The sequence below is a fragment of the Periophthalmus magnuspinnatus genome, chromosome 18 (genome assembly GCF_009829125.3).
Source record: "Periophthalmus magnuspinnatus isolate fPerMag1 chromosome 18, fPerMag1.2.pri, whole genome shotgun sequence".
NCBI lineage: Eukaryota > Metazoa > Chordata > Actinopteri > Gobiiformes > Gobiidae > Periophthalmus > Periophthalmus magnuspinnatus.
The window spans coordinates 5,736,270-5,762,411 of record NC_047143.1 but is presented as its reverse complement, the minus strand read 5'-3'; the positions used below and the strand labels follow the sequence as shown (position 1 = coordinate 5,762,411).

Below are 26,142 nucleotides of genomic sequence, written 5' to 3'. Positions count from 1 at the left end.
GTAAATGGCTCTACTGTTACTTCTCTTTGTATTCAAGGCAATTCACTGTTGTACGTCGAGCTCGTGATAACACAGAGTAGACAGTAGCTCGGTTGGTTGTGCGTTTGCCGTCTGATCTGAAGGTTGCTTTCGGTGTAAACATCATTGGTTGGGCGGTAAGATTCACCCACAGGTTAGCGGTGCAAATCCAGCTCCCAGAAATGTTGTACTGCTTTTTGAAGCAATAAAAACACCTGTAATGCATATGTATGTTTAATATAATATCCTAGACAGTGCAGCGTAACATCTCCACAGAAACAAACTAAAACTTGTGCACCTTTAAACAAGCTATATAACTTTAAATCCAGTTTCTAAAATGTAGTGCTTCCTCTTCTAAACTTTGATTTGATTTTCTTGTGTTCGGGCCTGTTGTTCAGAAAAAACCCTCGCTCCTTTGCTCCTCATGAATATTTGGAGCCGTGGTCAGTCTGCAGTGAGTGACCACGCATTTCTATGACTGATAAACTCCACTCCAGCGAGCCGTGCGCAAGATGGAGTCTCGTAGAAAACAAAAGCAGCAGTGTAAACACCATTATAAAGTCATATTTCTGCACTTGTGTTTAGACATTCGGCAAAATTGATTTAGTTTCTAACCATGTTGTAATCATTTCCCTTCTTATTTACCCTCTCGGAGTTGTATTTTAGAGTGATTCACGCATGTTTATTCTTCTGTATTCGAGGCGTCATTGCTCTGAAAAGTCCTGTTTCCCCTTACCACCCGAACACGGCCAAGTGATCTGCGGTGTAACTGTTTAAATAGCCACGCAATGACTGACATGTTTAATCTGTCGTTAATAGGAAACGCACCAATCACTATGGCAACGGTTTAATACAGCGCTTTTCCATCTTCAAGGAACTCAAATCGCTTCACATCAAGGCACCACGCACCCATTCACACACACACGTTCAGACACCTGTGTACGCAGACACGGAGGATGAAGGGGGTTAAGTGTCTTGCCCAACGACACAACAACAGCGTTCATCTGTAGGAGCTGGAATTGCAACCTGTGAGTCAGTGGGTTTGCCCGGTCAGAGCGCCAACCTTCAGATCAGTGGACAAATGCGCTGACAACCTCAATATTTATCATGTCTACTTTTTTGGGGGGAATTTTTTGTAATTTTATTGTAGTAATATAAAATTGAAGCTGTAGAGGGTCAAAAATGACAACTACTAAAGTGTTTTTTCTATTTATTTATTGCAGGTTTTGTACATTTAGAAAAAAGTGTGTTGGGATTATCAGGTTCTAGGATCATTATATCAGAGGCATTAAGTACTTTCAATGTTATCGTGATATTTTTCTGTATCGCACTTCAAAATATGTTATCATGACAGTTGTAGATATCGGCTCTGATCTTGAAAAATTAGCTGGATCGGTTCAGTTGATTTCATGATGGACGGATGTATAAATTGAAGACTTTTTACTGGTCGTACTTGGCCCAGAAAGTCTCATAATGTTTGAAGTTGTTTTTGCACAAAGCTGGTCTGTGGTTACTTGAGAGATGAATAACAGCCACATAACACATTTGGATCAGTTTAGTCTGATTTTTGTTTTAATGAAATAAATGTCTTCAGTTTCTGTGCTGGTAAATGTATTTAAAATGTATCAATACCATTTTGTGCAACGTATAAATTTGTCCGTATTGTAAATATCCATATAATGTGATCCTGTGAATATAGAGCCGCACCACTGCTCAGTCTGTTTGTTTACCCAACTCCTCTTCCTCCTCTTCCTACTCCTCGTCCTGCTCCTTTTTCTGCTCCTCCTCCTCTTCCTCCTGCTCCTCCTCTGCCTTCTCCTCATCTTCCTTCTCCTCTTTCACCTCCTCCTCATCCTCTTTCTTTTGTTCCTCCTCATCCACGTCCTCATCTTCCTCCTTCCATCTCTTTCTCCTCCTCATCCTTTTCCTCCTCTTCCTGCTCCTCTTCCTCCTCCTCATTCTTCTCTTCCTCCTGCATCTCCTACTCCTCTTCCACTTCTTCCTCCTCTTCTGCCTCCTTCTTATCCAGCTCCTCGTCCTCCTGCTCCTCATGTTACTCCTCCTCATTCTCATCCTCCTCTTCCTCTTCCACCTCCCTGCTTCTCTTCCTGCTCCTCTTGGCACTCCTCTCCTCTTCTTCTCACCATAGTCTGCCTCTGTCTCACACATAGAGCTGTGGCCTGTGTCACAGACTGCTCCGTCTGCATGTTGTGTTCTCAGAGTCTGGACTAAAGCTACCCACTGTCTCTCCTCTTCCTCCTGCTCCTCCCCTTCTTCCTTCTCCTCATCTTCCTGCTCCTCCTCCTCCTCCTCTTCTTCTCACCCTAGTCTTCCTCTGCCTCTCACACATAGAGCTGTGGCCTGTGTGCCCATGTGGCAGACTGCTCCGTCTGCATGTTGTGTTCCACTGTCTCTGCTCCTTCTCCTGCTCCTTCTCCTGCTCCTTCTCCTGCTCCTTCTCCTGCTCCTTCTCCTGCTCCTCCTCCTCTTCTCACCCTAGTATTCCTCTGCCTTTCACACATAGAGCTGTGGCCTGTGTGCTCGTGTCACAGACTGCTCCGTCTGCATGTTGTGTTCTCAGAGTCTGGACTAAAGCTGCCCACTGTCTCTACAGGATTTATCTGAGGCTTTATTTCGTCACTTTTCAGTTTTCAGGAAAAGACACTCACACGCGACAGCCCAAGTCCTGGCACCCCGTTAACTTCTTTCAAACATTTTTTTTCTCCATGTCCGCTGCAAACCGCTTCATGTTACTCATTGTTTATTACAAAGCGAGCTCAGAAACTCCCAAACTAACTCCATGCTGTGCTCTCACAAAGGAAAGGGTGTGTGGGCTGTAGTGTCTCATAAAAGTTTGCTAAGGAGCTAAATTATTACATCAGGGGCTGCTGACACATGACGACGCTGTTGTTTTAGTGCAGTTTTTTTCATTTTCCACCTGCTTTAAAATAAACCCTGTCCAGAAATGCACAAGCACTACAAGTTTTTTAAGAGAGAATGACAGAATGACAGATAAGACTAGTTTGCTATGCCCGGCCCTACATTTTTATATAAATACATTGTTTCCCATGCTTTTCCTGTATAAATAGTTGTTTTTGCATGAACTCCCCCTGCAGGTGTAGTCACGTGAGTGCAGTTTGGGTCTGGTACTTAGAGATACGTAATAGTTTATTCCTCTACAGCCCCAGAAGACACAACAAGACCCAGTATTACACTCTCAGCCATCGCCAGGTTCTGTCTCGTCTTGGCCTCAGTCTCTCCATTGTGTCTCTGTGTGGCTCTGGCCTTTGTGAAGTAAAACAGTCCAACAGGAAAAAACCCAAACAATACAGCGCCACTCCGCAGACCTGGCTACTGCTTCAAGAACCTGTCTGCTGTTACAGATGAGAGCAAAGAGGAGCTGAACCAGGAGTGAGCCAGGACTGAAGTAGGACCGGGACTGAACCAGGGACTGAACCAGGGACTGAACCAGGGACTGAACCAGGGACTGAACCAGGGACTGAACCAGGGACTGAAGTAGGATCAGAACTAAACCAGGACTAAACCAGGACTGGACTAATCCAGGACTAATCCAGGACTAATCCAGGACTAATCCAGGACTAATCCAGGACTAATCCAGGACTAATCCAGGACTAATCCAGGACTAATCCAGGACTAATCCAGGACTAATCCAGGACTAATCCAGGACTAATCCAGGACTAATCCAGGACTAATCCAGGACTAATCCAGGACTAATCCAGGACTGAACTTGGACCAGAACTAAACTGTGACTGAAATTGGACTAAACCTGGACTAAACCCGGACTAAACCCGGACTAAACCCGGGCTAAACCCGGACTAAACCCAAGCTAAAGCAAGACTGTTAAACTGCAGAACTGACAGGCTCCAATTCTGCAAAGTGGTTCTTTTTAACGAGCAGCAGATTTAGTTTTTATTGTTGAGAAATGTCTATGTGGCATTTTTTTTTTTATATTTTTGATGTTTGATACTCTGATGTTTTTGTGTGCACAGTGCAGAGCTGTGGGCGGAGATAGGGGTTAGGTCAAAACAGACATTTTCTAAGCACTCAAACCTCAAATGCAGGACAATACAGGATTACTCAGACATGCATCGACATCACCAGTCTAAATACAACTGAGTAAGATCATGAGGAGGGGAGACCGTTCTAAACAGATGAAAGTCTCGTAAAGTCACTGTACAACACATGTCTCCTTTAAGGACACGAGTGCACACAGGGACGAGTGGAGACGACACGAGCAAGTGCTGCTCTCTCTCTATCTCTCCCTGTCTTTCTCTCCCTCTCTTCCTCTCTCTTTCTCTCCCCCACCTCCCTCTCTTTTTGTCTGTCTCCCACTCTTTCTCAGCCCCACTCTCCTCGCTCTCTTTCCATCTGTCTCCTCTCTCTCCCCCCTTCTTCTCACCCTCCCTTACTCGTTTACTCCCCCCCTCTATCTCTTGCTCTTTTCTCTCCCACTTTTCCACTCTTTTGGTTACTCCTTCGCTCCCCTTTCCTCCCCGTTCTCTCTTCCCTGTTCTTCCTCCCCCCGCCACCACTCTCTCTCTCTCTCTGTCTGTCTTCCACTCTTTTCTCACCTCTCGCTCCCTCTCCTCCCCCGTCCCACTCTTTTGATTACCCCCTCTCTCGTCTTTCTCTTTCTTCCTCTCTCTCACCCTCTCTCGCTATCTTTCCTTCCCCCTACCCCTCTCTCTTTCTGTCTTGCCTCCTACACTCTCTCAGCCTCACTCCTCCCTTTCTTTCCCTCTCTCTTCTCTCGCTCCCTCTCTTCCCCCTTCTCACTCTTTTGATTACCCCTTTTCTCGTCTTTCTTTCTCCCTCTCTCACTATCTTTCCTTCCCCCTACCCCCCTCTCTTTCTATTTTGTCTCCCACACTCTCTTAGCCTCACTCTCCTCCCTCTTTTTCCATGTCTCTCCTCTCCTCCCTCTCCTCCCCCATCTCACTCTTTTGATTACCCCTTTTTTCATCTTTCCCCCTCTCTCTCCCTCTCTCGTTATCTTTCCTTCCCCCCTTACCTCCTCTCCCTCTTTCTGTCTTGCCTCCTACACTCTCTCAGCCTCACTCTCTTTCCCTCTCTCTCCTCTCGCTCCCTGTCCTCCCCCGTCTCACTCTTTTGATTACCTCTTCTCTCCCTCCTCTTCTCTCTCTCTCTCCCTCTTCCCTCCCTCTCTATCGCTCTCCCTCCTCCCCCTCTCTCGCTCTAATAATATGAGGTGTTGCTTGTGTCCCAGATAAAGAACATGGCTCTAGTGGGTCCAGTCATGTCGGTCCAGTTCTAGGGTCCTTCCTGGTCTTGTTAAAGTCCCTGATCATCATCATCGTCAGAATCGGTATTGAGTAATATCGATTCTATTCCTTAGTATCAAAATCAAGTTTAAACTGTCTGTACATCGTAACAACAGTAAACTGTAAAACTTGATGTTGTTGCATTGACTCCTGCTCATGTGAGATCAGAGACAGCAGTGACGGGGGAGTGTCTTATGGGAGCGATGAAGGACGATCTAAAAGTGCTGAGTCCGTCTTTCTCTGTCACTGAACACAGAGGACTGTTTTTGTGTTTTAGGTCACCCCGACTCCCCCAGAGGTCATGGAGATAATCTCAACACCCATGGGTGCTATCACATCCTGCCTCTGATCAAACTGAAACAAAAGGGTGGCTTCAATACAAAAAAAAAAAAAGGAAAAGGTTTTCAGCACAGTTTACATTTTTCTAACGTGATGTTTTATGTGCCTTTTGTAATTTTACCTTGCCCTTTATCAGTTTGTCTTGTCTTATCTGCAAATATAAACAAGACCAACCGTGACGCTAACTGTAGGCATGCGCTGTCTAAGGCTTTTTTTGAAGCTCAGATTAAAGTCTAACACAGTCTGACCGTAAAGAGCTGACTTAGTTGGAATTACAACAGGTGAGATGATTTTTACTGTTAAAAAAAGATCCTCTCAAATAACATTATAATCGCAAGCTAGCTAGCATTAGCCAACAGCTTTTAAATTAGTCCCTGTGCTGTTGTGTTAAATCAATCTTCTCAGCCTGACCATGAACACCCGTATTAATCACAGGCTCCTGAAATTGTGTTGTTTAAATCCATTTTCAATTTTTTCTTGAGTTTTTGCTAATGTGTGCATTGTATCACCATGGTAACTGTTGAACAATCCACAATACACATACACAACACTCAATATAACTCTGAGAGATTCACTGTTTTTGAAAGAAATATCCAAACTTATGCTCCACAAATGGTGAACCTTATAATAAAAAACTCACCTTTTGTGTATTTATACTGACAGAGAAGACGTTGGACTTTGCCAGTTTTAATTTCATGTGGACAGGCCCAGTAATTACAGAGATATTAACAATAAACCAGGTCAACACATCTGCAATCTGACAGTTACACAGCAAATTCAGCAGCTCAGTTTTCACGTTAACTCGAGCAGTTCCCCAAAAAGTCATTTAAATCCTTGTGAATCTGATGTATTTTCTAATATTGACCTTTACGACCTTGATAGGAGTTTCATAGCTTACCGGCAAACTGCCTGTGAAATATGGCCTTCAGTTTAGACCAGGTTCAGCTCCGGTTCAGCCCCGGTTCAGCCCCGGTTCAGCCCCGGTTCAGCCCCGGTTCAGCCCCGGTTCAGCCCCGTTTTAGCCCTGGCTTAGTCCTGGCTTAATCCTTGTCCACAAATAATCCTCTGCTCTCATTTTGTTTTTCCTCTTCAGCTCCAGCCCTGACATTTCCTTCCCTCCTCCACTCCTCCAGTTTAATTAGCAATCTGTAATTAGCACTACGCGGCTAGCTCTGTGTAAAATGCCACCTTTAGCAACCGTAATGGGCGCTTGAGCACATTTTGAACACAGTTTGAAGTAAGTTAGGAACACTCCTACTGACTTGAATTAATGTTTTAGCGTTCTGCCAAATGTAACAAATCTGTGCAAGTAAAAGTGCTTTGTTTTGATGACCCTAAAACTCATTACTGTTTGAAGAAAATGACTATTTGTTTTATGATAACATTATATGCACACAAAAAAACTCAAGTAAATGTATCTCTACCTTGAGGAGGTAAATGAATCTTCTGCTGTTGAAAAGGTTCCCTCTTCACTGTGTTCATGTTGATGTTCCCTGTACATTATATGTGGACAGTTCCTTGTATTCTCCTGTTGTGTTTTTGTCCCTTTTTTATTCTAGTGGTTTTCTCTCGTGACTATCTCCTCTTAGTCACATTAAACAGCCCTGGGCCCTCATTTGGTTTAGTCCAATATTGAACTGGGTTAGACCTGGTTTAGTCCTGGGGTTGACCTGGTCTAGATTTGGTTTAGGTCTTGTTTGGGACTTGTTTATTCCTGGTTTGTTTCTGATTTAGACCCTGTTAGTTCCTGGTTTATGCCCGTTTTAGGTCTTGTTTAGTACTGGTTTGACCCTGATTTAGTCCTTCCTTAGTCTTTGCTTAGTCCTGGCTTGGTCCTGGTTTGGTCCTGGTTTAGTCTTGGTTTAGTCCTTGTTTAGTCCTGATTTAGTCCTGATTTAGTCCTGGTTTGGTCCTGGTTCAGTCCTGGTTCAGTCCTGGTTCAGTCCTGGTTCAGTCCTGGTTTAGTCCTGGTTTAGTCCTGGTTTAGTCCTGGTATAGTCCTGGTTTAATCTTGGTTTAGCCCTGGTTTAGTCTTGGTTTAATCTTGGTTTAATCTTGCTTTAGCCCTGGTTTAGGCCTTGTTTAGTCCTGGTTTAGTCCTGGTTTAATCTTGGTTTAGCCCTGGTTTAGGCCTTGTTTAGTCCTGGTTTAATCTTGGTTTAGGCCTGGTTTAGGCCTGGTTTAGGCCTGGTTTAGTCCTGGTTTAGTCCTGGTTTAGCCCTAGTTTAGGCCTTGTTTAGTCCTGGTTTAGTGATTAGTTTAGTCCAGCACCTTTATACCTTTAACCAGATCTGCTGTATAAGAGTAGGGACTTTTATTTACTTGTTGTCGATTTCAATAATTTAACTTTATCTCCACTTTCCCTCTGTCCCAAATGTCTCTCTAGATATTTCTTTCATATTTCTCTCTCTTCTTTTTCCTTGACGTCAGCTCTGTTCGTGATGTGTTTACTGACTGATGCAGAGTGGGATTTTTGAGTTAACTTTCTTAACACCGCAGGGACAGGACTGTCTGATGAGGCTTTGGACAGATGCACTCCTCACTTATACCATATGCTGCTTGTTCTGGATCATAGTTCTGCTCCACTGAGAATGAACTGCACTGTGTTTTTAGAAGTTTATTATTGGTTATGTCTGGACTAAAGCTGTCAAAAGAATCGATACTCAGATACTCATCGATACTCATCGATACTCATCGATACCAAAACTAGATACTCATTTGAACAAGTATCGATGCTAAAAAAAAATACACATTCACATGACCTGAAATGAACCAAAAGAGACAGAGGAGAGATAAGGGAGAGAGAGGAGAGAGGGAGGACAGCGGGAGGGAAAGGGAGAGAGAGAGAGAGAGAGTGGGCAGAGGGGATAGAAAGAGGAAAGAGTGGGAGAGAAGGGGGAGAGGGAATTGAGAAAGAGGAGGAGAGGGGTAACTAGAAGAGTGAGACAGGGGGAGAAGAGGGAGTAAGAGGAGGAGGAGAGGGAGTGTGGGAGACAGAGTGAGAGACAGTGAGTGAGTGAGAGACAGTGAGTGAGTGAGAGACAGTGAGTGAGTGAGAGACAGTTAGTGAGTGAGAGACAGTGAGTGAGTGAGAGACGGTGAGTGAGTGAGAGACAGTGAGTGAGTGAGAGACAGTGAGTGAGTGAGAGACAGTGAGTGAGTGAGAGACCGTGAGTGAGTGAGAGACCGTGAGTGAGTGAGAGACCGTGAGTGAGTGAGAGACCGTGAGTGAGTGAGAGACCGTGAGTGAGTGAGAGACCGTGAGTGAGTGAGAGACCGTGAGTGAGTGAGAGACCGTGAGTGAGTGAGAGACAGAGAGTGAGTGAGAGACAGAGTGAGTGAATGAGTGGGAGACAGAGAGAGTGAGTGAGTGAGTGAGAGACAGAGAGTGAGTGAGTGAGAGACAGAGTGAGTGAGTGAGTGAGAGACAGAGAGTGAGTGAGTGAGTGAGAGACAGAGTGTCTCTCACTCAGAGGCAAAAGAGAGTTTTAGTATCGTGACAACACTGGACTTAGACAAAATTGACTTGATGCTACTTTATAATTACTACATTGTAAAAAAAGCATGAACAAAGATTTAATAATGAACAAATACTTTAAATCAAGAATTCAAGTTTAGTAACTAATTAAGGAGTTAGGGTATTATTAAAGGTGCTGTATCTGATTTTTCCTTTTCTGTTTTAAAAACAGAACTAGGTCATTTTAAAGGGTTTGCAGTGATCCAAAGTTTTTCCTCATTATGCACTCTTATACTGCCATTTGTTAATGCTTTGCTTTAGTCCTGCTTTGGAGCTTGTTTGGTCCTGGTTTAGTTCTGGTTTAGTCTTGGTTTAGACCTTGTTTAGATCTGATTTAGTTCTGGTTTACTCGTGGTTTAGTCTAGCTCTTGTTGGCCAGTATAATTTCAGTGTTTGTTTATTCAGAGCTGGTTTATTGGAGCCATCTTTGGGAATAAAAACACTGGAGGTCAAAGCCAAGACTCTGTTACCAGGGAAACGAGCGGCCAATGCACCTTTTAAAGATGGAGGAGAGAGAGGAGTGTGAGTGCTCTAGTCTACACTGTAAAATATGACAAACTATTTCAAATCAATATAGATTTATATTACTTTATAGTGAGCTATATCATTTTAAGGTGTCAAATGGCCTGGACCAGATTTTTTCTCATGTATTTGAGCTAAATGTGTCTTTCCCCAATACAGAGATATTGTATAAGCAGCTCTTGAGGTCAAAGTAAGTTTTCTGAGCAATACAAACATTTATGGTTGAAAATGGATACATTTAATGCCATACTGTGGAATACTGCTGACAAAGCAATAACAAGTTACATAGTGCCTCAATTAATCAATCAATGAATCAATATCAATATATTTGTCTCTGAGGAGCCATTTAAGCACATTGAACAGTAAAATGCAATAATAGAAAAGCTCAAACAAAAGTCTCGGCTCAACAGGTTGAGATATCAGATCCAACATCAGGGCAGTTTGAAAAGAGTAATAGTCCTCAGGACAGGTCCGCCCTCCTCTGTGTCCTCTGTGTCTCTGTGGCCTCTGTGTCTCTGTGTCCTGCAGCGTCACAGCAGCCTCCAGGCGGAGCCAGGTGAACTCTAGAGACACAACAGGAAAGCCTCTCCTAAGCTGCCTTCTTCTTCTTTATCTTTATTTATACAGGAAAACCCAATGAGAGCACCTTTTACGGGTTTAAAATGCAATACACACAAAAAACTAACACAAGTATACAACATATAAAACAGACACATCAGACTCAGGCCTGCGGGCCAAATTTGGCCCTTGATATAATTCTATTGGCCCGCGAGCTCATATCAAGTATATATTAGAGCTGACTCGCCAGCCACCGCGCCAGTATAGGACATGCACCGCTAATACTACAGATCCCAGAATGCTTTGCAGATACGTTGGCGCCGGCCCTGGCCCTCATCGTTCCATCGTTTTCATTAGCATCTGCTAACTGTCACCTCATTCAAATTTAATCCACCCCTTCTGAAAAACATGCAGATGTTGTTAAAATTTTTCAATAAATATTTAGTTTGGGCCACAACTTAGTCCCAGTTTTTAATTTTGGCCCTCTGTGAGTTTGAGTTTGAGACCCCTGATATAAAACATTAAAAGCAGGTGCAGATGGATCTATAAAAGTTTGTTAGCAGATTATTAAACAGCGAATGTGGCCCCAAAGTGTCCAGTTTTAGTTGATCTTGAAATGTATTCCATGTTTGTGAGGCAAAATGTCCAAAAGCCCTTTTTCCCATTTCAGTTCTGAAGCGACCAGCCTCACTCTCACTCCGCTCTGTTGTTTCGGTCGTGATGAGACGGTGATGAGCCATTCACTCGAAGTGTTTCCTCTGGAACATTTTCTGTCATATTTGGTGTAGAAAGTCGCCATGGATACAGGAAAAACAAACTGCCCTAAATAAGGCTGCAGCTATTGACTATTTTAGTAATCTTGAGTAATCTATTGATTATTTACTTCAATTAATCAAGTAAAGTTTTACCTTCCATAAAATATCCTGAAAGGCATATTAGGCTGTGCTCACACCAGCCCATTCAAATGGTTTTTTTTGGGACGTTGGCCCGGTTGGATGAGGTGGGCCAAAACATGGCACGATCGATCGTGTACGTGCACAGACCGTTTATGTTTACTAGCCCTGTCCTGTGCACGGAGAGAATGGGAGGATAAGAGGAAAAAGTGAATGAACTCTGCTCCAAACTGACTGTGCTGTAATGTTTCTGTGCGGTTCAGTTTTTAGCTTCAGGTTTTAACTAATTATAATTAAAAGAATCCTCAAGGCAATAAAATAAGAATCGAAGCTTTTTAGTAATCAAATTACTCAATGAATCGTTTGAGTCCTAGATTAAATCACACAATCCAATAGTTTTTAACTTTCGTCCTTGCACATGTCGCACTTCTTGTTGGTCAAATCCTCAAAATATTAAATTAAAACGTAGATAAAATAAAAAATTTAAAATTGATTAATCCATCAAAGGTGTCTTACTAATTCTTACTAATTCAGACTGCAGCCTCAAAATCACACCAAATGCCTCCAGATAGACGCCTTTGGATTTGAGGGCAGGCACTTGAAACTCGTGCTGCGAATTTCATCAAAACTTTAGACTTTTCAACTCCTGATTTTTTACTGCCAGAAGCTCTGTATGAACGCTTGAAACATGCCATGGAAACATTGGACTTTACATAGCGTCAAAGAAGAACGCACAGAGTGAGCGAGCTGTAGATTTGGGAGTGAATCTTAGTTGAAACAACCTTTTCACACAAATACACTGTTTCCTAGTGCTTTTCTGTATAAATTGTTGTTTTTGGAAGAACTGCGGTTATGATGTTGTGAGTAGTTTGGGTCAGCCCATGGCAGTATTCAAACGTTTATGGCCCCACAATTTTCAGGTTTCCAGCGTCGTTCCTGTGCGTTTGGTTTATTGTCTTTGCTGAAGTGCGTTCTCCTGCCGTAACCTCCTCCTTGTGCTGAGTTTTCATGTTTTTATTTAGCTGCAGCGCTCTCCTCCGCTCCCTCCTCTGTCTCCTCCTCCTGTGCCCCAGAACGAGGCGCACAGCTGGGGGTTAGTCCTGGAGAGAGCTGGGGCGGAGACATCCAGAGAAAGCAGAATTTCAAGTTGGCGGCAGTTAGTTTATGTCACCATCTTCACTTCACATTAGTGTTTTGTCACGATACTAAAATTTCGAACTCGTTTTTATACTTCCATAGTGGTCCATGGGTGTGTACTAGTCTACGTGTCGTATACTTGCTCTGATCCAGCAAAATCATTCTAAATATATTCAGGAAAGCTTCATTTCTGTCCTGTGAATTAATTTTTTAGTAGCGATACTTGTTCAAATGAGTATCTAGTTTTGATCGCAGTAGTTATTACTCAAACATGTCTGAATAAAAGGGAATACAAATTGAACCACGTTTTTGAATTAACATCATTATAACATGCTCAAAAAGGTAAACTCATTTTCGTTTGAGTTAATTCCAGTTTACAGCGTGATCTCCAGCTTCCGTCGGATAGAATGACTTTGTAGTAACAAATATTTACATTTTAATTAGAGAGGCAATTATTGTTTGATAATCATAGATCTGACGGGACTTGGCAGCGTAATGTGTTTGAATGGTCTCGCACTTGTTTTGGCTGATTTAGTGAAAACGTCAGAGGTTCAAATACAGTGAATTACAATGAGCAGCTCCAGTCCTGGCCAATAACAACTGGGACCGGGGTCAAGATGCGTTTTACATTCACAGTTACTATTTCAACAACTCTAATGCAGCAGTTTGCACACACTGTGATGAAGGTATTTGAATATGTCACAGCGCTCGACAAATACAGACGTACATTGGAATACGTTAGCGTCATATAGGTACTTGCAGGTACAGTGGAACAGTAACAGTGTCACTTTCTGGAGGTGGCACGTCACCAGCTCATGTACAAAAAAAGTTCAGAACATATTTAGTTTTAGTCACACAGTGGAATATTATAGCCATGGAAACAAGCAGCAGGCCCATCTCCTGGACAAATAAGAGTCAGGTTTGTGGAGATGCTAGCCTGTTTTTAGTGCAATAAAAACACTGATAATGAAAGTAAAAATGTGTTTATTTTAGGCTTTATTTTGGTTAAAAGGTTACATACTGCTGCTTTAAAGCCAGCAGGACTATGTAATGTGCTTGTCTCCATGTAGAGCTAGCCTGGAATGTGTTTTATTATTATAAAAAAAAATCTTGATAAACCTGCATTTCTTTGCACTGTAATATGATGCATACTTTTAAAGTAAATTAATAAAAAAAAATAAAACAGATCTCACTCATGAAATACTTTTTTTTTGGCTTAAACAGCGTCTGGACTTCACTAAGAGTCCGTCTGAAGCAGGAGCAGTGTTTCGGTGTTTCAGTGTTTTGCTCGCTGGTGCAGTCGCAGTGGTTTCGGTTGATCATTTCTCAGCTCTGCGTTCACTTCTTCAGCCGTAATCGAACTCAGCTCATTAGAAGGAGCGGCCGAGGTAACGCTGAGCTCCCTCTGCAAAAATGGAAAATTGATAGACTTCCACGTAGCTATATAAAATGTTAAACTGCCAGTGAAGCAAAGACTATGGACGAACGACCAGAAGAGCTGTATATTCAGCTGTTTAAAGGAACTGTATGTATCCTGCGTCTTACATTTTTAAAAAGACACTAGAATCACAACTGAATCTGTGTGTCCAGAGCCTGAACCTGCAGATAGACACATAGAAGTGTATACAGTACAAGAACTACTTTTTTTTTTTCTTCCCAGTGTTCACTTAAAACACGTGTCAAACTCAAGGCCCATGGGCCAAATGCGGCCCACCACATCATTTTATGTGGCCTGCGACAAAGTAAATTAAAAAATATGACTGTTTAACTGTGTATCTAATGATAAACTGGCATTTTACGACAGCCTTTTTTCATATCTATGCAAATCCATATACAATATTTGTAACTTGAATAAGTAATAAATATAGAAACGGTTAACTAACAAGATAAAAACGTTGTGACATTTATCTTACAGTAACATCTGGCCCTTTGAGAACAACCATTTTGTTAACGTGGCCCTCTGTGACAATAAGTTTGACACCGCTGACTTAAAACAGGCTGTCCGAATGCCCACACTAGTCCCTACAGAGGGCACTATTTAATTTTTGTCCAGTTGGTGAAAAAGTAGTGTTGTGTGCTCAAAATTTCCCACAATGCACCTTGAAAAGTAGTGGGCATCAGTGATCACTAGACCTGTCAATAAAGGCCACAATGCATTGCAAAAGTTGGAAAAAAAAAACAGCACGACAGCAGGACACGACACGACTGAACGAAGCAAATCCTGTTTATGAATGAAACACTTTTAAATAAACTGTTTCTGTGTAAAGTTGCTAGCGTTAGCCACTTTAGCTTGAGCTGTTAACAGAACAATAATTACCACATCTTAGACAAATATTTTAAAATCTAGTGGGTTTACGTGAGATCCAGCTTGACAAAAACTTGCATGATTATTATTATTAGTCCATAAATACTCATGTTCCAGTTGAATCTGATATTTTTTTATGACAGAAATCAAGTTTTATCAGAGTTTGGCTAACCTTTTTTTCACCCAGACATCAGAGTCACATGACCAGAAAGTTGAATGAGGGGTCACAGCCATAGAATATTTCCAAGTATTTTTGTTTTTTAATCAAGTCACATTACATCATCTTTATCAACAATATAAAGTAAGTCGTCGGTAGCTGTGCGTTTTTTTTTTTTTTTTCAAACAACACAGAAATGCCATGACGACACAAACCACATCGTTTTTTTCATTCCCGCACGCTAAAGTTAAAATCTGTTCTCATTAACATTTCTAGGCTTGGTTTTATAATAATTCATTTTCGTTGCTGCCAGTCTTCTCTATCTTTTCAAAGGTTAATTAATTTTCCCTCTCTCTCCCTCACACAAACTCGTACTTTATAAATGAATGCAGGAGCCCAGAACATTTTTAACCAGCTTCGCCCGAGGGGAGGTTAGATTTGTTCATTTGAAAAGTGCCTTGCTCAACTGTCCTCGGGCAGAAAAGGGATTTGTTAAAAAGTTGATTATGCGAGCGTGCTCTGACTGGCCGTTTGTCGCTGTCAATCAAGTTAAGAGCCCGTCCTGTAACGCTAAATATTTGAAAGAGCTCTCGGCAGTACTCGAAATACTAAAAGTGAATGTTACTGTGTTTTATGTGTTAAATTAGAGTTCTTACCAATGAGCGATTTGGCCTTTTACGACACAAAACCTTCAGAATCCATTTTCATTCTTCATCAAGAAGTATTCTTTTTGCTGGAGAATTGTATTTCTTTGGCTGTTTAGTATTTTTGTAGTAGTACTAGTAGTAGTAGTAGTAGTAGTTATAGTAGTTTTTGTAGTAGTAGTAGTAGTAGTTGTAGTTGTAGTAGTAGTTTTTATAATAGTTGTAGTAGTAGTTTTTATAATAGTTGTAGTAGTAGTTTTTATAATAGTTATAGTTGTTGCAGTATCAGTAGTTGTAGTAGTAGTAGTTGTAGTTGTTATAGTAATTGTAGTAGTAATTGTTGTAATTGTAGTAGTAGTTGTTATAGTAATTGTAGTAGTAATTGTTGTAGTTGTTATAGTAATTGTAGTAGTAATTGTTGTAATTGTAGTAGTTATTGTTGTTGTTATAGTAGTAGTTCTTGTAGTTATAGTACTAGTAGTTGTTGTAGTTATAGTACTAGTAGTTGTTGTAGTCATTACAGTAGTTGTTATCGTTTTTGTAGTAGTTGTTGTAGTAGTTTTTGTAGTAGCAGCAGTAGTAGCAGCAGTAGTAGTCGTAGTACTTGTAGTAGTTACAGTGTCAATACTAATAATACATTTGCTTTATATAGTGCTTTTCTGTTTATATAATATATTTTCCCCATATTTATATTTACCCGCACTGTTTGAAACACAACATCCTCTGGTTATAAATACGTTACTTACAAATGGATGGAGCTGCTAATTGCTTGTGACCAAAAAGTTAAATTAAATGTCATCGTTGTGATCTATTGTCCTTTTAAAACTGCAACATAAACAGTCCTGCGCACCGCTGAAATGAGGCCACTATATCAGTGTAACATAAACTACAGAAAACAGCATCTTCCACATCTTTTATTAAGCTCAGTTTTGAACTTTGACCCCTCTCTTCTGTAAAATGGAGTTTTTAGAGCCACTTTTGTAGATACTAGTGGAGGAGGAAACTATGTTGAGCTTTAAAGGAGCTCTCTGTAACTTTTCTTGTGGTGGGTGTGTAACTGGTTTGTCTCCATGGAGATGATGTTGCATTTAGTCAGTTACAGTAATAGCAGTATTAATAGGAGTAGCAGTAGTTGTCGTCGTTGTAGTAGTAGTTGTGGTTATTGCAGTAGTAGTTGAAGTTGGAGTAGTAGGAGTGCTTCTTGTAGTTGGAGTGCCTCTTGTAGTTGGAGTAGTAGGAGTGCTTCTTGTAGTTGGAGTAGTAGGAGCACTTCTTGTAGTTGGAGTAGGAGCACTTCTTGTAGTTGTAGTAGGAGCACTTCTTGTAGTTGTAGTAGGAGCACTTCTTGTAGTTGTAGTAGTAGTTGTGTGTAACCTGTTTGTCTCCATGGAGATGATGTTGCATTTATTCAATTACAGTTGTTTTTATTGCTTAAAATATCTTGAAAAACATCCGTTCTTGCTGTGAACGGGCTCGCCTCTCCTCAGATCTGACCTGTAACTTGGCCCGATGCTGTCACTTGCTAAACTCCAGGCTGAGCCATAACATCACCGTGGAGCTAAGCAGGTGGTGGACTCCGCCCACCAGAAAAGTGAAATAGTGCCTTTAATGTAGCCCCAGTATCAACCAGAATAAACTGCCATCTGGTGTCTCTGCCTCACTGAGCTCAAACTTTTTAATTTTCATGAATAGACCTGCGAGCAACTGTGTATTTTAAGTTGGTACGGTTGAATGATTTTGATAAAAATGTATTTGTGATTTCAACTTAGATCTTAATATCTGTTCACAGGCCACAGCAAAAACATTCAAGAGAAAATTGAAATATAAACTGCTAAACTAATCCAAGACTCACATGGATTTCAGAACATGTTTGTACAAGTCTATATTTCATAGCTTTTACATAGAATAAGACCAGATGGAGATGCAGGGAGGGCATCTGACACATAGGGACATTTTAAAACATGTTTGTGGAGGTCTAAACTACAGGGTCAGCAGCTTTTACACAAAATAAGACTCCACTGAAACACAAGGACACAAGCTTTCAACGTGGACATTAGATTTCGCAAGTGGTTTTATATAAACAATTTAAACAATGTCTTAACCGGATTTAACCAGGTTTGTGTTGTTGTTTTTGCAGCGGTTCATCCAGTACTTGGCCTCTCGAAACACTCTTTTTAACCTCAACAACTTCCTGGACAAAGGAGCTCTCCAAGGTACTAGTCCTACTCCACACTATATTACAGAACCCGCAAGAAATCTGCACAGAAACCCAGTGCTTTTAAGGCAACCAGACAATACCGACAAGATATCTTTAGCTATTTTGAGTTATTAAAACACAGTTTCCTCTTACATGTTCTAATACTACTGCTTTTTAATCCATTGATTGTCACTAATGCATTCTCAAGTACCTTTCTTGGAAACAACTTAAAAGTGTTGTCACGATACTAAAATTTCAAACTAGATTTCAATACTAAGGAATAGGCTCGATACTCAAGACCGACTCAGATACCATGGCGATAATTTAAAAAAACATTCTTTAAACACTAGAATGTGATTTATTATATATCTGTGCAATCCCTCAGTGGTCCAGGTACGTTTCATAGTCGTCTATGGTCCATTTAGTAAAATCACAGGCTTTCAGCTGCTTACAGCTTAAAAGTGGTAATTTTCTGATGAGGGTCCACCCCCTTCTTGTCGCCATGGAGATGTTTTTACTTTCCTTCCACAGTATGATATTAAACTCTTTTGTGTGTTTATATGGCTAAAATACCTCAAAAAGCATGCGTTCTTAGTGTGAGCAGGATCGCCTCTCCACAGAACTGAGCTGTAATTTGGACTGGTGGAGTAACCTGTTGTTTCCATGGAGACGGATAAGTTTAATACCATAGGAGAAGTTACACAGATGTTATGTGCCTTTAAATGAATAATCACATAGTATAGCAAAAGGCTTCATTAATTTGCTCTTTCTCCTCCCCCTCCTCTTTTCTCCTCCCCTTCTCTTCTTTTCTCTCTCCTCCCCTCATCCTCTCTCCCTCCTATTCCTCTCTTTTTCTCTTCCTCTCTTCTTCCTCCTCCGTCTTTCTCTGTCTCCCAGGTTACGACATGTCGACCTTTATTCGCCGCTACAGCCGATACCTGAACGAGAAGGCCATGTCCTACAGACTGGTGGCTGTGGACTTCACCAAGATGAAGAGAGGGTACGTAAGAAAAGACAGAGAGAGAAAGAGAAGAGAGGAGAGATGAGAGATGGAGGGAGAGAGGAGAGAGAGAGAGGCAGAGAAAATGAGGGAGGAGGAAAGAGAGGAGAGCCTAGTCCTACAGACTGGTGGCTGTGAACTTCACCGAGAGAGAAAAGAGAGAACCCGAGAACGAGGACCGAGGACCGAGAACGAGGACCGAGAACGAGGACCGAGAACGAGGACCGAGAACGAGGACCGAGAACGAGGACCGAGAACGAGAAGACCTATGTTCTACAGACTGTTGGCTGTGAACTTCACCAAGATGAAGAGAGAGAGGAAAGATGGAGAGAGAGAGAACATAACCGAGAGAGAGAGAGAGAACATAACCGAGAGAGAGAGAGAGAGAGAGAACATAACCGAGAGAGAGAGAGAACAGGACCGAGAGAGAGAAGTGCTGTGTCCTACAGACTGTTGGCTGTGAACTTCACCAAGATGAAGAGAGGGAGGAAATATATAGAGAGAACAGAACCGAGAACAAGAACCGAGAGAGAGAGAAGAGCTATATCCTACAGACTGGTGACTGTGGATTTCACCCAGATGAAGTGAGCAAGTGAGAGGAGAGAGGAGTGAGCGAGAAAGAGTTTGAGGACCCCCTCAAAAATGACATGGTCTCAAGAGGCTTATCCTCCAAATAAAATACATAAAAATTTCCCTTTAAACCACCTGCTTGTGTCATGGAGATGTTAAAAGCCGTATATTACGCAAAAATTGACCCTTGTGAGCTTTAAGCCAGATTATAATGTTGTTACTTCCTCAAAAAAACACGTGTCATGGAGATGCTAAAAGCCGTATATTACGCAAAAATTGACCCTTGTGAGCTTTAAACCAGATTATAATGTTGTTACTTCCTCCAAAACACACTTGGAGTTGTGTTTTGTTTCATTCGCACATGCATGAGTTACTTTATTATTAGTCTGTTTACATCTCCAAAACTCTAACTCTTTCAAGTTAACAGCTACTTTTTACCTTTAGTTTAGTAGAGACTGGCAATTCCAGGGCTGAAATCATTCAAATGATTCTAGTGAAGGTGTATAGAGTTTAAAAACACAGTTGAACACTTCCCGTATTACCCCATTACTCAGTTACAGGTGCTTTTATTGCTCAAAAATAACCTGAAAAACACGCATTGTCACTGAGAGCTGGGCCTTGCCACAGATCTGAGCTGTAACTTAGCCCGGTGACATCAATTACTTGTCTCCATGGAGATACACAGTTAAATGCCATATTCAGGAATATTCAAAAACCCATACAGATAAATAGGTGGCACTCCCATCAGAAACAAAACTTATAGTATTCTGAATTTAAATGATTTTATCTCATTAAAGGTGGGGTATTACACGTTTTATGAGGTTTGTTTTGAAAATGCTGTATTCGCTGAGAACAACTTTTTTGTTTTTACAGTTTTATAAGTTTCGGTTCTGTTTTTAATTTTACAAAAGACTTTATTCACACTGCACCCCCACTAATCGGTACTAGAAACAGGACTAAAGCGAGTCTACATTAGGACTAAGCCAGGATCAAACCAGGACTAAACTGGGATAAAGGATGAGCCCTGTCACAGATGTATTTTTCTCCTTTTTTCTGTTCTGCTCAGGGTGGATGGAGTGATGAGAACCATGAACACAGAGAAACTCATCAAGACGTTACCCATAATTCAGAACCAGCTCGACGCACTGCTGGACTTCCAGGTATGTACCTCAACAACAAATTAAAAAATGATACAATTATAACTAGTATTTATGTCCAAACAGAAATCCCAGTTATTTGAAATAGCGAGTCAAAAGTGAACCTGTAGAAGAGGAATATAGACTCGGCTTTGCTCCAGATTTTGAGGGACAGAAATAGGCTGCGTTCGTTCTAGACTTTGATGATGTCATAATCTCAGATGGAGAGCAGCGGGGCCTGTAACAACTCTACAGGAGATTCACTGTTTTTGAAAGAAATCTCTCAAACTTCTGATCCGCAAATGTTGAACCTCGTCAATATTTGTTCGGGATCGGCTCCACAAACTTGTCATATTAATCTCAGGGTTTAAAGTCCTTTCATCTGACAACAATCACGTCCCCGGGGTTGAACAATGGCACCGCTTTCTGAAGATATTGTGAAAAAATAATTAACTTTTGTTTATTTATACTGACAGAGAAGATGCTGAAGTTTGTGCCTGTTTTTGTTTCATGTGGATAGGCCCAGAAATGACAGAGATATTAACCATAAATCAGGTCAACACATCTGTAATCTGACAGTTAAACAGGAAATCCTACCATAGATTTCTGACCTGTCTCTACAAACAAAGATAGAAAGTTTAATGCCAGACTGTGGAACATTCCGCCTGAGTCACATAGAGCAACTTAAATTTGGTTTCAGTCCTTATATCCTATCCTTAAACTCCATTTTACGTAATACCCCCTCTTTAACATCTGTGACTTATAAATAAATAACCACTTTTACTGGGATTATGCTTCTTTAGGATTATTCCGACTCAACTTTATAGGTTTTTGCAATGTTTTCTGTAGCTATATATTTTACTTGGTGAGAATCCCATTTGAAAGTCTCTGTTCTGAGGAGAGCGGAGGGTTGGGTGGAGGTTTACAGAAATTGTTGGCTGCTTGTGGTTTGGAGCAGGACAGTTAAAAATGAATGAAGTTTCTCTTTGGTGTTTTGTGGTTTATCCTCTGCTTCCTGGAAAGCTCAAGTTTAAGAAAAGCTGTTTTTAGCTCAGGAAAAAGGGCCAAAAACGAAATAAATATCTGAAAATCTCTTGTTGATTTGCGAACTTAAGAATTTTATGGAATACTCTTGTAGTTGTTGTTTCAGATAACGCAGTATCAACTTTTGGCTCGCGTTAAACAAATAATACAAAATGGGCTGGGTGATATGACACAGAAATTAAATTTAAAATCGCTGTACCTGATTTTTACAGTCCTTAAAACGTGAAAAACAGAACTTAATTTTAAACGGTTTGTAGTGGTTTTACAATATATCTGTACTCGGGCAAGACTATATAAAAAGTGGTATTTGGATATTTTGAATTTTGACCACAAGTATCATAGCAACCAAAGAGCCAATCCGGAGCGAGGCTGTTGAAGGTAATGCCCGCCCGTGCTTCAGGTTTAGCAGGGAGTCAGCGCTTAGCAATGCTGTCAATCAAACCTGTTGCTAACGTTAACGGGAGTGACCTCAGGGAAAGAAGGCGCTGATATGTCTGTTACTAATGTTCATGTTCTTGATTTACGGACAAAATAGCTAAATAAAAATACCAGTATCATGTAGAGCGGGTTAATACAAACAGTTTTAAGACAGAATGACGTGGCTAGCAGGTTAGCTATGTTCATTTATATTTACAGTCTATGGGCAAGACAGATTTTGCTCAAATACATGGGGAAAAATAGGACAACAATGCAATTTTGACACTTAAATAAAATAAAATGTTGTGCGACAAAATAGCTGGTGTATTTTCCTTATTTTAACAATCTCCCGGAAAATTATCTCTTAAATCCAATGAAAATCTAAATATCAACATTACTCGCGCAGTGTTTGACAGTGACTTGGTTGGTTGGACATGGGCAGGAGATGTGACGTACATAGAGCTAATTCCATAGCTGTTACCTAGCAACCACAATGTTAACAATGGTCAAAACGTGTCTAAATTACACAATAGTTACAATGTCATTAACACAAATAAACGACGATCTTGTTCCTGTATTGTGGATGGAGTTTTTAGTGTTGATGTCATAGTTGGAGGGATTCTGTTTTAGAACTCAGCACTACTATCTGTGTTTTTGTACTTTTCTGCTCAACTTTTTTCCACAAACTGCCACTTAACTGATGTAAAACTATGATAAATATTCACCACAGGCACAATCCCACCAAACCAAGTCATAATTAGAAAAACATGATTCCTTGTTTTAGGCCAACCCAAACGAGCTGACGAACGGGGTGATAAACTCGGCCTTCATGCTGTTGTTCAGAGACTCCATTCGGCTGTTTGCTGCCTATAATGAAGGCGTCATCAACCTGCTCGGTAAGTCCACTTTCTCTTTCTTAGAAACAACTTAAGCCCTATTTGTGCGGGCTCAGGTTGACCTCGGATCCTCTGGTGAATTGTAATAATTACGAACATCGTTTCTGTTTCTAGTCCCGTATGAATCGTTCATGTCTGTAAAAAGTCCCCCGAATTTTTCCTCCTGTAATCCTATAAACTCAGATTCTGTTTTTGGCCTGTTCATTGAAGATAGTAGTGATTAAAATTTCTCTCTGCAAACTAAATGAATAACATTAATTCGCCAAGGACCACACTGTAATCCAGCCATTGTTTTTTTTTTTGTACAATTAAAAATGATTAAAAAGATGTGACGCGAAAGTACAACCTCTGTCGTCTTGGCAACCAGCAAGTTTCAATGCTTTTGGTGCAAAGTTTGTAAAGTTTGGATGGAGGGGTTGTATAGTGTGAACGGATTTACAGAGAGAGACTACGGCTTTTTCATAAAGAGTGTGATTGTGTTCATGTCATTCTGATCAATGACGGTAAGAAACAATGGCGTTTGACTCTACAGTACAGGTGCATTCTGCTAAAAACACACACACATAAAACATTGGCGACACAATGAATGAAAAAGTTCTTGTCTTGTTTCGGTGTTTATCAGTCCAACATTTACAGAATAAAGTCTGTAAAACCATATAATTTACTGTCATAGCTTATCCCATATGAATCACACAAACAACAACACAAATGTCATGGGATGATTTTAATTTTACAGAAAACTGTTACGAAATCGTATTTATATGAAAAAAATGTAGATTCACTTCCAAATCTTCAGCTAATTCACTACTGACCTTGCTGTTGCTGCTGTTTTCCCATGTACATTTAAAACCAGAAGTTTACATACACCTTTTTTCCTCACTGTCTGACATGAAATCAGACTAAACTTTTAGGTTTCGTTTTAGGTCAATTAGGTGTTACGACCCAGCTCAACTAGGAACAGGGGAAGTAACAATGACCAAGTACAGAAATTACAATAAGACAAAACAACCCAGTCTCAGAACTAGTCAAAGGACGAAGTGTCTCAATTTCCAAAAGCCACAAAAACTACACGAACTTGTGAGCAATGCCCCAAACGCAGGAGAGGCCTATCTGTTCAAAGCTTGCACACACAAACGGATCAGCAGCAGGGATGACACATATGGCTGTAGGAGGAGATGGAGGCTTTGACCGTAATATTAGGATTACCAAAAATTATTTCTATTTCCTAAATGCCAAAGAAGGATTTTTCATTACTTTCTTCAAAGTCAGGAATTTACATACATTTCTTTAGTATTTGGTACCATTGCCTTTAAACTGTGTGATTTGGGTCAAACTTTTTGGATATATCTTTTCACAAGCTTCTCACAATAGTTGGCAGGAATTTTGGCCCATTTCTCCTGACAGAACTGGTGTAACTGAGCCAAATTTGCCCTTTTCAGGTTTGCCCATATATTTTCAATAGTATTAAGATCAAGGCTTTGTGATGGCCACTCCAAAACATTGACTTTGTTATCCTTAAGCCACTTTGTAACCAATTTGGTAGTATGCTTCAGGTCATTGTCCATTTGGAAGACCCATTTGAGCACAAGCTTTAACTTCCTGGCTGAGGTTTTGAGATGTAGACAGACTAATTATAAAGGAGTATTCAAATATGTGTGAATAAAGCAAAACACAACATCATTATAACATGACTTAAAGCTCACAAGAGTAAATTTTACATAATATAGGACCTTGAAAGCATCAAACGTAATTGCAATGCTTGTCAGAAAAATCACAATTAGACATTTTCATCAAATCCTTTGGGCCCATTTTTGTGTTTGTGATACTAAGACTTGTACTTTTTTGTGTTTGTAGAGAAATATTTTGACATGAAGAAGAACCAGTGCAAAGACGCCTTGGACATTTATAAAAAGTTCCTGTACCGAATGACCAAGCTCTCGGAGTTCCTCAAAGTGGCAGAGGTACTTTCACTATCACACACAAAAGTACTACACAAATACACAAGTAACATTATATGGGAAAGTATATACAACATGTTAAGTTCTGTGAAAACCTTTTTAATGCGTAAATGAGGTCCTGAAGACAACTTTCCCATAGTTTCAAAATTACACATTGCCATCAATTTTAAATACATGTAGTACAATTTATTTGGAATTTGATTGGCAAAAGCCTAGCCTTATTTGTAGTAGTAGTAGTAGTTAGAAGATGTATCTAAATGTAGTAGTAGTCATAGCCATAGCAGTAATAAAAGTAGCAGTATTTGCAGTAATAGATTTAGCAGTAGTAGTAGATGTGGTAGTGGTAGTAATAGTAGTTGAGGTTGCAGTAATAGATTTAGTAGTAATAATAATAATAATAATAATAATAATACATTTGATTTATATAGCGCTTTTCAAGATACTCAAAGACACTTTACATAGAAGAACAATTTAAAAAAGAAATACAAATATACAAACATTTAAAATCAGCACTCATAATAATTAAAGATTAAAAGCAGCTTTAAACAGGTGAGTCTTTAGGTGTTTTTTGACAGTAGCAGAAATAACAATAGTCACTATAGTAGTATTAGAAGCAGCAGTAGTTGTTAGAAAGCCCTCTCTCGCTGCCCTACATTCACAGTATATAAGCGTATATACTGTACAGTATATGGACCTAAAATAGCCTGTGTATAGAGGCTAATGCTAATGCTAGCTCCCAGTCCTCCTGCCCTGACAAAGATGGATGCTCCTCTGTGCACAGGGCCTACCCATCATGCTCTCTGCTCCTACATCTTCACACCACAATATATGAAAATGACCTATGTTTCTTTTATGTATTACCTTATAAAAATAGGTTTAAAATGTTCAATTTAAAAGGAATAAAGATGGACTAAAATATATATTTGGAAAAGTAAACAACATTGTAACTAAATAAATGTAAAACAACAAGCCTATTTCAGGACTAAAATTGGTGCAAAGTTGGACTAAACGAATATCAAACCAGGTCTAAACATTAGTCTAAACCAGGACTAACCAAATTCTAAACCAGGACCAAACCAGATCTAAAAGCAGGATTAAACTAGGGACTAAACCAAATCTAAAGAGAAATAAACCAGGACTTGACCACATCTAAAACTAGGACTAAAGCGGGGTTAAACAAGGGTTAACCAAGATCTAAACCAGGACCAAATCAGGTCTAAACAATCACAAAGAAGTGATAGCAATTGAATCCTGGGTGTAGCCATAATAACTTAACCAGGTCTGAAAACTAGGACCAAACCAGGACTAAAGTGGGACTGAACCGGGACTAAACTGGTTTAACCAGGGCTAAACTAGGACTAAACCCAAGTCTAAACCAGAACTAAAGCTAAGTCTAAACCAGAATTAACACAGGACTCCAGATCTAAACCAGGTCTAAGTGCCATGTTCTTACCACATATACAGTTCACATGCACTGTACATAAACAGGTTTTGTATTTATCGGGATTGGAAGCACAAAGTCCCAGCAGGA

The 26,142-nt window shown here is 40.4% G+C and overlaps 1 protein-coding gene across 2 annotated transcripts in view; it reads left to right on the top strand.

Moving 5' to 3' along the window:
• Nucleotides 1-26,142, top strand: part of si:ch211-200p22.4 (phosphatidylinositol-binding clathrin assembly protein) — a 118,337-nt gene that overhangs the window by 38,148 nt on the left and 54,047 nt on the right. For both annotated transcript variants that reach the window (XM_033983587.2, XM_055229097.1), the window contains exons 3-7: nucleotides 17,531-17,606; nucleotides 18,488-18,590; nucleotides 20,227-20,320; nucleotides 22,542-22,653; nucleotides 24,508-24,614. In XM_033983587.2, the coding sequence (XP_033839478.1) occupies nucleotides 17,531-17,606; nucleotides 18,488-18,590; nucleotides 20,227-20,320; nucleotides 22,542-22,653; nucleotides 24,508-24,614 (492 nt within the window). The remainder of the gene's footprint in view (nucleotides 1-17,530; nucleotides 17,607-18,487; nucleotides 18,591-20,226; nucleotides 20,321-22,541; nucleotides 22,654-24,507; nucleotides 24,615-26,142) is intronic.